At 60.2% G+C, this 11,986-nt stretch overlaps 4 protein-coding genes across 4 annotated transcripts in view; 3 read left to right on the top strand and 1 right to left on the bottom strand.

The window, feature by feature from the left end:
* The window catches only part of ENH_00021160 (hypothetical protein, conserved), a gene marked incomplete at both ends in the record, with an annotated part of 2,919 nt that extends 172 nt beyond the window's left edge, over window positions 1-2,747 (top strand). The window contains one exon of the mRNA XM_013579482.1: window positions 1-2,747. This exon is cut by the window's left edge and continues 172 nt beyond it. Within this exon, the coding sequence (XP_013434936.1) occupies window positions 1-2,747 (2,747 nt within the window).
* Window positions 2,748-4,234: 1,487 nt separating this feature from the next.
* On the bottom strand, window positions 4,235-4,969 carry ENH_00021170 (60S ribosomal protein L7a, putative; the record flags this gene model as incomplete). Its single annotated transcript, XM_013579483.1, has 3 exons — window positions 4,235-4,393; window positions 4,626-4,729; window positions 4,843-4,969. The coding sequence occupies 3 exons, from the start codon at window positions 4,967-4,969 to the stop codon at window positions 4,235-4,237; spliced, it is 390 nt and encodes a 129-aa protein (XP_013434937.1).
* A 2,287-nt stretch (window positions 4,970-7,256) lies between these two features.
* ENH_00021180 (hypothetical protein) lies at window positions 7,257-8,330 on the top strand (the record flags this gene model as incomplete). Its single annotated transcript, XM_013579484.1, has 1 exon — window positions 7,257-8,330. One exon carries the CDS (start codon window positions 7,257-7,259, stop codon window positions 8,328-8,330), a length of 1,074 nt encoding a protein of 357 aa, XP_013434938.1.
* A 2,077-nt stretch (window positions 8,331-10,407) lies between these two features.
* Window positions 10,408-11,472, top strand: ENH_00021190 (hypothetical protein, conserved; the record flags this gene model as incomplete). The annotated part of the gene is made up of 1 exon (XM_013579485.1): window positions 10,408-11,472. One exon carries the CDS (start codon window positions 10,408-10,410, stop codon window positions 11,470-11,472), a length of 1,065 nt encoding a protein of 354 aa, XP_013434939.1.
* Window positions 11,473-11,986: the final 514 nt, after the last annotated feature.

Consider the following 11,986-nt stretch of genomic DNA (forward strand, 5'->3'; position numbering starts at 1 on the left):
AGCTGCAGCAGTTGCTGCTGCGGCGGCAGCCGCTGTTTGAGACAGCAGCAGCAGCGGAGGACGCGCTTGCGCTGGGCCCTAGTGAAGCGGCGCAGCAGCTTGCTGGCAGCAGCAGCAGCAGCAGCAGCAACAGCAGCAGCAGCAACAGGAAATGGGGCATTTGGAGCATTCCAAGGGCACTGTCCGCTGGCCTTAAACAGGTCGGCGCGCTGCTGCGCCTGACTCACAGTTGCGGAGCAGCAACGCCAGCAGCAGCAGCAGCAGCAGCAGCAGCAGCAGCAGAGGACCTGCCGTGGACCCCCCGGACCGGGCTGCTGCTGGGGTGTACAGACACTCCAACGTTCAGCCTGCGCATGGAGCGCTGCATGCCGCAGCATTTGCTGCCTCCTCAGCTGCGGGCGCTGCAGCAGCAGCCGGTGCTGCTTGCTGCAGCAGCAGGAGACTTCTCGATGCTGCTGCCGCTGTTCAACGCCTGGTGGCAGGCGTGGGAGCAGCAGCAGCAGCAGCAGCAGCAGCACTGCCCCTGCAGCCTGAAGCGAGCAGCAGCAGAAGAGACCCCTGGCTCCGACAGCACGGCGCCCTCGCTGGACTACAGCCCCAGCAGCAGCAGCCCCAGCAGCAGCAGCTGCGACAGCAGCAGCAGCAGCAGCAGCAGCAGCAGCAGCAGCAGCAGCGTGCTGCCGCCGCAGCCCGTGGCGGACTTTGAAAACTTGCTGCTGAACTTGAGCTGCAGGGCCGAGGGGACCCCACAAACTTTGTCTGCTGCTCTTTCTGTGTCTCTCTTTTCTGCTGCTGGCCGCATTTCTGTGTCGCTGCAGCAGCTGGCGCAGCTTGCTGCTCTGTCGCAGTGCCACATGCTGACTGCGCCCGTCCACCACGTGCTGCAGCAGCAGCAGCAGCAGCAGCAGCAGCAGCAGCAGCACGGGCGGAAGGCGCAGCGGAAGGCGGCGGCGCTGGCGCTGAAGGCGCTCGTGGGGCTGCTGGCAGCAGTGGTGGAAGAGGCGCAGCAGCAGCAGCGGCGGCTGAGCTGCTGCTGCAGCAGAGACAGCAGCAGCAGCAGCAGCAAGGAGGTCTGCCGCTGCAGCGGGCCCTGCTGCCCCCGCGCCCCGCCCTCCGTCTACGCCCTGCGGCAGCACCAGCTGCTGCTGCAGCAGCAGCTGCTGCAGCAGCGAGTGCCCTGCGTGGTGGTGCCGCACGTGGTGGCGCAGCTGCAATGTACAGAAAACAAAGATGTTGTTGCTGCTGCTGCTGCTGCGCTGCAGCAAGTTGCTGCTGCTGCTCCCACGGGCCTCCTGGGGGCTGTGCAGCTGTCTGGGGCCTGCGAAGCAGCGCGGCCGCTGGCGCAGCGGCGGCAGCTGCTGGCAGCAGCAGCGCAGCAGCTCACTGCAGCAGCAGCAGCAGCAGCAGCAGCAGCAGGCCCCGAGCGGCCGCTGCTGCGGGTAGTGACTGTGCATGCAGCAGCAGGGCCCCTCGAGCTGCTGCATGCGCTGCTGCTGGGGGCTGATGTTGTGGAGGGAGGTGCAGCAGCAAGCGGCAGCAGCGCAGCAGCAGGAGTGGCCTGGAGCTTCGGGCTTCCTTCGCCGGCGGAGCTCGCTGCTGCTGCAGCAGAACTGCAGCAGCAGCAGCAGCAGCAGCAGCAGCAGCAGGGGGCTGCGGAGGACGCCCGTGCTGCGCTGCTGCTGCTGGAGCAGTGGCCGCAGCAGCAACTCCAAATGCACCGGCAGCTAAATTTGCTGTCGCCGCGTTATGCAGAAGACACGCGCTGCATAGATGGCCGCCCCAGCCGCAGCAGCAAGACCCCTGCGGACGCAGCAGCAGCAGCAGCAGCAGCAGCAGCAGCAGCAGCGGCTTCCGTCGCGGGAGACGCGGAAGGCATGGACACAGACGGGACGCAGCAGCAGCAGCAGCTGCTGCTGCAGCAGCAGCAGCAGGAGGAAGAAGACGGCTTTTTGGGCTTTGCTTCTGCTGTTAGGGACAGCCGCTGCTACCTGCACCATTTGCTGCTGCAGCACGAGATGAACGGCCCCGCGCTGCTGCAGCAGCACAACATGGAGTGCTGCTTCGCTTTTGCTGCTGCAGTCCGCAGCAGCATCAAAAGCCGCACTCTTGCTGCTTTCGTTCGCTGCTTCCTGCGGGACCAGACTCTCAGCGAGGAGCAGTATGCTGCTGAGTTTGCTGCTGCTGCTCCTGCTGCTGCTGCTCCTGCTGCTGCTGCGCCTGCTGCTGCTGCTGCTGCTGCTGCTGAAGAGCCCTTCAGCAAACAGCCACTCATAGAGGAGGAGCAGCAGCACGAGAAAGAGGAGCAACAGGAGCAGCAACACCCTCAGCAGCAGCCGGAAGAGCAGCAGCAAGAGCAGCAGCAGCAAAAGGAGGAGCAGCAGCAAAAGAAGGAGCAGCAGCCACAGGAAGCAGAACAGCAGCAAACTGAGCAGCAGGGTACATCTGATTCCGCAGCAGCAGCTCAAGAGACCGCAAGTGCAGAAAATGCAGCAGCAGCAGCAAACGAAGAACCCAAAGGCGTTCGCCGCAGCAACAGCCGCAGCAGCAGCAGCAGCAGCAGCAGCAGCAGCAGCAGCAGCAGCGCAGAAGCGGAGGCCTCGGCAGCCGCAGCGAAGCGCCCGCGGGGACGGCCGCGCCGCAGCAACAGCAGCGCAGCAAGCGACAGCAGCAGCAGCAGCAGCGCAGCAGGCGACAGCAGCAGCAGCGCGGCAGCACCGGCACATAAGAGGCGCCGCATGCAGAACTGAGCGCAGCAGCAGCAGCAGCAGCAGCAGCAGCAGCCGCTGCTGCTGCTGCCCAGGAGGGACGCGCAGCAGCGGCGGCACCAGCTGCTGCTCCACAGGAGGGACGAGCAGCAGCAGCACCTGCTGCAGCTGCCACGACGCAGCAGCAGCAGCACCTGCTGCAGCTGCCATGACGCAGCAGCAGCAGCAGCAGCAGCAGCAGCCCTTGCTGCTGCTGCTGCTGCTGCCACACACCAAGTTTGCCATTCTAATTAATGCCTTATTTGTGCGCACTGAAGCTGGGCCTCAAGGGGCTGCCTTGCTGCGCTGCAGCAGAGGGCCGGCAGCAGCAGTTTGCTGCTGCTGCTGCTGCTGCACCAGCCTACTTGCTGCGCCACGCTGCTGCAGCTGCTGCAGCTAGCCGCTGCTGCTGCTCCGACACTGATGAGCCTGCTGCTGCTGCAGCAGCAGCATCTGGTGCTTCAGCAGCAGCAGCAGCCACTAGTGGCATGGGTGCACCTGCACCCCAATGGGCTCAGCAGCAACCCTAGACCCCCCAAACCCTAAACCCTAAACCCTAAACCCTAAACCCTCGATTTCAATTGGGGGAAGGAGACTGTCTTTGGCTTCAACACACCAAACCCTAAACGCTTAGCGCTACAATAAACCCTAAACCCTAAACCCTAGAACGTAAGACTAAACCCTAGTGAGTGTTTCTAAACCCTTAGGAGTACAGAGTAAACCCTAAACCCTAGAAATTAAACCCTAGACCCTAGAGGGTGAAACCCTAGGCTGTAAACCCTAAACCCTAGGGTGTAAACCCTAAACCCTAGGGTGTAAACCCTAAACCCTAGAGAGTGTAAACCCTTATGTGCAGCCTAAACCCTAGATGGCCAAACCCTAGAGGCTCTACACCTTAAACCCTAAACCCTAGACGGTAACCTTTAAACCCTTAACCCTGGAAGGTAAACCCTAAACCCTAAACCCTGCTAGACAAACCCTAAACCCTAAACCCTCGATCACGACCCCCCGGGGTATCGACAGCCTTTGACGAGACTAGACAAAAGCTTTTGTGTTTTCGCTCCTCCAAATCAAATGAGTTGCTGCTGCTGCTGCAGCAGCAGCAGCAGCAGCAGCTCTAAAAGAAACAATACCTTTGCTGCATCTGCTGTCCTGGAGCGGCAGCCCACGTTTGCTACTGCAGCTGCAGCAGCAACAGCTGCAGCAAATGCAGCAGCAGCAGCTGCAGCAGATGCTGCAGCACAGGGCCGCAGTCCCTCCCTCGAATACCAAACATTTTCGAGCAGCAGCAGCAGCAGCAGCAGCTGCTGCTGCTGCTGCTGCTGCTCCCCAGCCGCCCGTGCTGCACGGCTACAGCCGCACCTGCAGCAGCCGCAGCAGCAAATTCCGCCCCGCCGCCGCAGCAGCCCCTGCAGCACCAACTGCAGCAGCAGCCGCAGCAGCTGCTGCTGCAGCAACTGCAGCAGCAGCAGCAGCAGCAGCAGCAGCAGCTAGATGAGCATGGCCTCGATGCTGTTCTTGAGAGAAGCTATTTGGGGGTTTAAAGCGCTGCCGTCTTTGCTGGTGATGCAGCAGGCGATGACTGGCCGCGAAACCCCACAGGCGCGGCCCAGCGCTATCTTCGACTCCACAAACACGTAAGGCACGTTCTGCAGCAGCAGCAGCAGCAGCAGCAGCAGCAGCAGCGGCAGCAGCAGCAGCGGGGGGGGGGGGGTAGGCGGGGGCTGCGCGCAGGCGGGGGCTGCGCGCGAGCGGCGGCGGCGGCAGGAAGGGAGAGCAGCAGCAGCAGCACAGCTGTAGCAGCACAGCTGCAGCACAGCAGCAGCAGCAGCACAGCAGCAGCAGCACAGCAGCAGCAGCACAGCAGCAGCAGCAGGTTACCTTGTCTTCACAGACCAGAGGAAGGTGCAGCAAAATCTCCAGAGGCTCCGCGTCAGCAGCAAGAACCACCAGCTCCGCAATGCCCCTGTTGAGGCCCTTAGTTGCTGCGCAGCCGCCCACAGCAGCAGCAGCAGCACGCAACTCCCTTCCCCGCTGCTGCTGCTGCTGCTGCTGCAGCTGCTGCAGCAAAGCTAGACAGACGCAGGCCACAGCTCACCTTCGTTGGCGCCCTTCTTTAGCTGCTTGTAGCTGCAGGCTTGCTGCACTGTGTCCAGGATGGAGTTGGTGAGCTCGGAGGAGGCGAGGGGGTAGGCTTTGGGATTGACTTCCTTTTCAGCAGCCATTTTACTGAAAAGAAGAAATAAAATAAATAAAATAAATAAAATAAATAATAAAGGAGCGAAAGAGGCGAAGGAAGGAGCAGAAAGGCTTCGCGGGAAGCAGCAGCTGCGGGAGAGCAGCGCAGCAGCAGCAGCTGTGGGGAAGCAGCGGGAAAACGGCGCTCTAAGCAGGGCAGCAGACTGCCGCTGTTTTCATTGCGTCTTCTTTGTCCCTAAATGGATTTATTTGAAGCTTTAAAGGCTTTGCAAAAGACAAACAAAAGCCAATTCTTGCGTGGGGCTCCAGCCAGCAGCCCCACGGGCCCCGCGGCTTGCTGCTGCTGCGGGGGAGCTTCTGCTGCAGTTCTTCCCGAGAAATGCACCTTTTAAAGGATTAAAATTCAAAATTAACAATTTAAAAACAAAGAAAGAAGACAAAGACGGAAGAAGCCCGCTGGGGGCTTCGCGGAAGGTGGCCTGAGTCTCACAACCGGTTTCGCTCCCGCTGTGGGCTCTGCGGGCTGCGCGGCACTTTGTGAGGATTTGGATCGAACATTTCTTTCTTATTTATTTCCCATTTATTTCTTTTTCATTTTGAAAAGATTTAAATCAAAGAAGTCCATTTTTAAGGGCTTTTGACCGCTGCAGCTTTCTGGGGGGTCGGCGCAGCCTGCGCAGCCGAGCAGGAGCCCCGCTGCACCTCGCAGTGCTGCGCTGCGGACTTTGCTGGAAATAATTGAAAAAATAAAATAAATAATTAATTTATAACAATTAAAATAAATAATAATTAAATGGGGCTGCATGCGCAGCTCCTGCAGCAGCTGGCTGCGACCCGCAGGCCAAAAGCCCCACAAATGAAAGGCAAACTAAATAAAGATGGCTAGCTGGGGCCTTGTTGGCTTTCAGCCACTTGCAGCTAATTGGCTAGCTAGCTGCAGCAGCTAGCCAGCCTGGCTAGCTAGCTAGCTGCAGCAGCTAGCCAGCCTGGCTAGCTAGTTTGCTGGCCAACTGGCTGGCTAGCTAGCTGGCCAGCTGGTTCGTTTCTAGCCAGCTAGCCAGCCAGCTAGCCAGCCAGCTGGCCCTGCTGCAGCTGACTGCAGCAAGCCAGCTGGTGCTGGCTGCAGCAGGCCAGCTGCAGCTGGCTGCAGCTAGCTGCAGCTAGCTGCAGCTAGCTACAGCTGGCTAGCGGGGAAGGCGGCCGCTGCAGCAGCAGCAGCAGCAGCAGCAAGAGCTACAACTCTCGCCTAGCTGCCGCAGCAACACCTGCTGCTGCTGCTGCTGCTGCTGCTGCTGCTGCTGCTGCTGCTGCTTCTGCTGCTTGCCCCTGTGGCTTCAGCCCAGTTTGCTGCGTTGATTTTATTATTATTCTTTTATTAAATTAAATTTAATAAATTAAATTTAATTTAAAATGGACTTAACAATTTAATTTTTAATTATTTGTCTCCAGGGGAAGAGGACACTTTTAAAAAGAACCCCAGAGGCGGCCCCACAGCGCCCCGCAGCAGCAGCAGCAGCAGCAGCAACAGCAGCAGAAACAACACACAGTTTCTTTCAAACGCATTCCTGTGAGGCTCGCGAGCCATCCTGCTGCGTCTTGCTGCTGCTGCTGCTGCTGCTGCTGCTGCTGCTGCTGCTGATGCCAGACAGCAGCAGCTGCTGCCTCCAGGGCCGCAGGGCCCGCAGCAGGGCCTTAGCTTTGTGTGGGAGCTTGCTACTGATTTTCTGGCTGAAAAGCGCAGTTGCTGCAGCTGCTGCTGCTGCTGCAGCAGCAGCAGCACCAACAGCAGCAGCAGCAGCAGCAGCTAGCTGTGGCTAGCTCGCAGACCCCCTGCAAAGCTGCTGCATGTGCGGGGCAAGGGAAGCAGCAAATCAAATTCCATTTTATTTTTTAAATTAAACTCAGGGCCCCCGAGGCTTCTAGAAAGCTGCGGGAGGGGTGTTTGCATGTCTCAGCAGCAGCAGCAGCAGCAGCAGCAGCAGCAGCAGCAGCAGCAGCAGCGAAGACGCCACACGACCCGGCCCGCGGGATCGCCTGGGATCGTGTGGCGATCCCAAGTCTTTAGCTGCCAGCTGCTGCTGCTTTATTTGAAAGAATTATTTCATTAAAAAATAAATATTAAAGAAAGTTTTGAAAATATTCTGCACTGGAGTGGTGCTGCTGCAGCTGCTGCGCGCTGTGCCGCGCTGCTGCTGCTGCAGCAGCTGCTGCTGCTGCTGCTGCTGCTGCTGCGACTAGCCCCTGTGGGGTCTAGCAGCCAGTGTGCATGCAAATTCCGAATTATTCTTCAAGTTGAAAATTAAAAATTAAAAAATGATTTGTCTGAGTCTCTTCAGAAGCCAGGGGGGCCTTGCCCTTTGTTTGCTGCTGCTGTCTAGCGCAGCAGCAGCAGCTGCGGGGGCCTCAGCAGCAGCAGCAGCAGCAGCAGCCGGCAGCAGCAGCGCAGCAGACCTTCTGGAGCCCCTGGTCACCGAGGAGGCTGCCGTTGCTGCAGCCTCCCCCGACCCCACTCCGGCAGCAGCAGCAATACCCTCGCCCACCACAGCAGCAGCAGCAGCAGCAGCAGCAGCAGCAGCAGCAGCAGACGCCCCGATCCCGCTGGAGGCCCCCGCGGCGTCTGCTGCAGAGGCGTCGGAGGGCGCTGCGGCTCCCGCTGCAGCTGCGTCCCGCGCCGCAGCCGCAGCCGCAGCAGCAGCAGCAGCAGCAGCAGCAGCAGAAGCGGCGCCGCTGCTGCTGCAGCAGCAACTGGAAGCAGACGCTGCTGCTTCCGAAGCCTCCGAAGACGAAGACTCTTTGGAAGAAAGTCTGGAAGGAGATGAAGTGACTTTGCTGCTGCCGAACGGGCAGCCTGTGGGGCGGCTGCTGCTGCCGCAGCTGGACCGGCAGCGGCGGCTGCTGCGGGGCCTCAAAAGCCTCTTTTTCGGTTTGCTGCTGTTTCTTTATTTGCTGCCAGCAAAAGGGGGGGGCCCCCTGACTCTGGCGCAGCAGTCTGCTGTTACTCTCGCGCTGCTGGGTTTGCTGCAGCTGCTGCAGTCCCTCTTCAGTCCCCAGGGCCGCTTCCGCGTCTCCATAGACCTCGCCCCGCAGCAGCAGCAGCAGCAGCAGCAGCAGCAGCAGCAGCAGCAGCAGCAGCGGCTGCGCGCCGTGGTCGACTACGGCGGCATCCGCGGCGCCCGCCGCGCGCTGCTGCAGCAACTCCGGGGGGCCCTCAGGGGCCTCCTTGCTGCTGCTCCCATCTTCTTTATTGTTTCTGGACTTTTTGCAACTTTGGGATTTACTTTTGCTGCTGCTCTTTTTCTTGCTGCTGTTCTCTTCACCTTGGGGGGCCTCCTCTCCCTCGTCGGCGGCGCGGGGGGCCCCCTCGCCGAGCTCCTCCGCAGCTTCTAACAGCAGCAGCAGCAGCAGCAGCAGCAGCAGCAGCAGCAGCAGCGGCGGCGGCGGCGGCGGGGGGCAGCAGCAGCAGCAGCTGCAGCAGCAGCTGCTGCTGCAGGCGCACGCGCCGCAGGCCTTATGCGTCTTCAGGGGAACTGTGCAACGACACTGCTCAGCAACAGCTAGCTAGCTAGCTAGCTAGCTCGCTAGCTAGCCAGCTAGCTAGCTTTTCTTTAATGCCTCAAGTGCTGCGGCTGCAGAAGACCAGCAGCAGCAGCAGCAGCAGCAGCAGCAGCAGCAGCAGCAAGGGACTGGGCCTCTGCGGTGTACGTACGGCGCAGGGCGCTGGCGCCGCACCGACAAAAGCGCAAAAGCCAGTCTCTGTACAGGTGCAGCAGCAGCAGCAGCTGCGGCTGCTGCAGCAGCTGCTGCAGCAGCAGCAGCAGCAGCTGCTGCTGCTGCTGCTGCTTTAGGTTTTTCTTAGGGCTCGGGCGCTTCAAAAGAAACCGCCGCAGCGCCCAATTTATTGTCTTTAAGCCCAACACCACTTCAGCGCCCCAGCTAGCTAGCTAGCTAGCTAGCCAGCTAGCTACCTAGCTAGCTAGCTAGCTAGCCAGCTAGCCACCTAGCTAGTTAGCTAGCTAGGCAGCTAGCTTCCTAGCTAGCTAGCCAGCTAGCTACCTAGCTAGCTAGCCAGCTAGCTACCTAGCTAGCTAGCTAGCTAGCTACCTAGCTGGCTAGCTAACAAGTTAGCTAGCTAGCTAGCTAGCTAATTTGTTAGCTAGCCAGCTAGCTAGTTAGCTAATTAGCCAGCTAGTTTGTTAGCTGGTTAGCTAGCTAGCTAGCTGCTTTGTTGGTCAGTTAGCCATCTATCTAGCTATCTAGCTAGCTAGCTAGCTAGCTAGATAGATAGCTAGCTAGCTGCTAGTCAGATAGCTAACTGGAGCTAGCCAACAAACTTCTTAGTGATCTAGCTAGCTGGCTAGCTAGCTAGCTAGCTAGACAGCGAAGCTGCTGCGTTGCTAGCTAGCTAGCTAGCAGCTAGCTAGCTGCTAGCTAGCTAGCTAGCTAGCAGCTAGCTAGCTAGCTGGTGGGAGAGGCAGCGAATCGATTTGTGGGGCCCACAACATTGAGTCGCTGCAGCAGCGCGCCGGGTGCAGCGGCTGCTGCTGCAGCTGCTTCCGGGGCTGCTGCTGCTGCAGCTGGTGCAGCAGCTGCTGCAGCAGCTGCTGCGCGTTCGGTGCCTCCCACGGCTGCTGCTGCAGCCCCTTGTGCTGCTCCTGTTTCAAGCTGCTGCTGCAGCAGCTGCTGCTGCAGCTGCTGCTGCAGCAGCTGCTGCAGCTGCTGCTGCTTGTGCGCGCTTGTGTCTAAGTGCAGCAAAGTACTGCTTCTCAAGCATTATCTGCGGCGGCAGCAGCAGCAGCAGTTGCTGCTGCAGCAGTTGCTGCTGCTGCTTTTTGGATTTGTAGAAGTCCCTTGGGAAATAAATGAGAAGAAATGCAGGGCTGCTGCTGCAGCAAAGTTGCATGCGGAGGAAGCCCCAGGCAGCAGCAGTAGCTGCTGCTGCTGTTGGGGCCCCGCGCACGCCCCTGAGTGTCTTCTTCGCAGTTTTTGTTGGAAAAGGATTTATTTTGGAATTAATTTAACAAATAATTCCTCAAAGTTGAATTTAATTGCGCCAAAGAGGCACTCGAGGGCCCCGGGGGGCCCACCGCAGCCTCGATTGCAGCCGGCGCGCTGGGGCCTCAAGAGCAGAGCCGGCGCGTCTGCTGTTCCCTTACGTTTTTTTAAGTTCTCTTTTCGAATTTCGACTCCAAAAAGCATTTTGAATTCAAAAAGAAGTTTTAAATTCAAAAAGACGTTCAAATTTCAGATTTATTCGCCTTTTCCCGCCCGAGCCGCGGCTTTTCTGCGGCGGCTTGCTGCGGCTCGCCGTGACTCGCGGGCAGCGCTTCAGCAGCAACTCTCGCTATCTCTTCCCCCTTTCCAACAAATAAAAGAATAATAATAATAATAAATTTAATAATAATATATTTTATTTATAATGGGAGAATCAGCAGCAAAAGGAAAGCTCAAGGGCTGCTGCTGGCGAATGGGCGCTCGTGCTGCTGGGGGCCCCTGTGGCTGGGGGCGCTGCGGCGTCCTTTGGAGGCACTTTGGCTGCTTTTGCGCAGCAGCAGCAGCAGCAGCAGTTGCAGCAGCAGCAGCAGCAGCAGCAGCGTCCCCAGCTGAGTCTGCAGCAGCAGCTGCTGCTGCGACAGATGCCCAGGAGCTCCTGTCTCAGGAGGCCCCCCCCTACCCTCGCTTCGGCAGCAGCAGCAGCAGCAGGCTGCAGCCTGCTGCTGATGTGCCGCTGCTGCATGCAGGGGCCCCCTCGCCTCTCCTTTCGGGGCCCCCGACTCCTCAGAGGGCCCCCCCACTCTCTGGGTACCCAGGGGCCCCCCCTCCTTTGGTCTCAGGGGGCCCCCCGGGGCCCCCTCTCCCTGGGTACCCAGGGGCCCCCCCCCTCTTGGCCGCAGGGGCCCCCTTGGGGGCCCCCCTGCCTGCCCAGCCCATGGGGGCCCCCCTGGCAGCAGGGGCCCCCCCGGCAGTGCTGTACCCAGGGCCTGGCTCACAGGCCGTAGGGGCCCCCCCAGCCCGGGCGGACCGAGGGGCCCCCCCGGGGGCCCCCTGGGGGGCCCCCCAGGGGGGCCCCTCAGGGGGCCCCCTGGGGGGCCCCTGGGAGGGGGGCCCCTGGGGGGCCCCCCTAGAAGGGGAAGAGGCTTCGACAACAGCCACCGCAGATTTGCTGCCGCCGCGTCTGCAGCTGCGGGGGCTGCTGGGGCTGCTGAGTTCTGCTGCGCTGCTGCTGCTGCTGCTGCTGGAGCCGCCCAGCAGGGGGGGGCAGCTGCTGGGGTCTGCTGCAGCAGGACTGGGCCTCGTGGCAGCTCTCGAGTTCTTTGCAAATCTCCGCAGCCACAATTTGCTGCTGCAGCAGTTCGCCAGGGCGCAGCAGCTGCTGCAGCGCAGCAAACAGCCTTCGCTGCGCCGCAATATCATAAAGGACAACCTCAGGGCCGCCCGGGGGGCCCCCCGGGGGCCCCGCGAAGCTGCTGCTGCTGCCCCTTTTTGCTGCTGCTGTGGGGCTTCTGGCTCACTACGATCGTGCCCTTCTTAACAGCGACGTTCCACCGCAGCAGCTGCTGCTGCTGTTTGGGGTCCTGGGGGCCCTCTTTGGAGCCTTTTCTTACCGAAACAGATAGCCAGCTAGCTAGCTAGCTAGCTGGCGAGCTGGCTAGCTGGCTAGCTGGCTAGCTAGCTGGCTAGCTGGCTAGCTAGCTGGCTAGCTGCCTGGCTGCCTGGCTTCCTGGCTAGCTGGCTAGCTGGCTAGCTGGCTGGGTGGCTGGCTAGATGGCTAGCTAGCTAGCTGCCTGGCTAGCTAGCTAGCTAGCTAGCTGCCTAGCGAGCTAGCTGGCTAGCTAGCCAGCTAGCTGGCTAGCTGGCCAGACACAGCAGTCGCGTGGTCCGTTTGATTCATTGTTCGTCGCCTTCCCGCCTGCGTACAAGTTGCCCCGAGGTGGCTAGCTAGCTAGCTGGCTGGCTAGCTAGCTAGCTAGCCAGCTAGCTTGCCAGCTAGCTAGCTAGCTTCAAAGCCAGCGAGCCTGTGGGAATCGAGCAGCTGCGGAGAGGCT

The sequence above is a fragment of the Eimeria necatrix genome, genomic scaffold (genome assembly GCF_000499385.1).
Source record: "Eimeria necatrix Houghton genomic scaffold, Enh_scaff172, whole genome shotgun sequence".
Taxonomy (NCBI): Eukaryota; Apicomplexa; class Conoidasida; order Eucoccidiorida; family Eimeriidae; genus Eimeria; species Eimeria necatrix.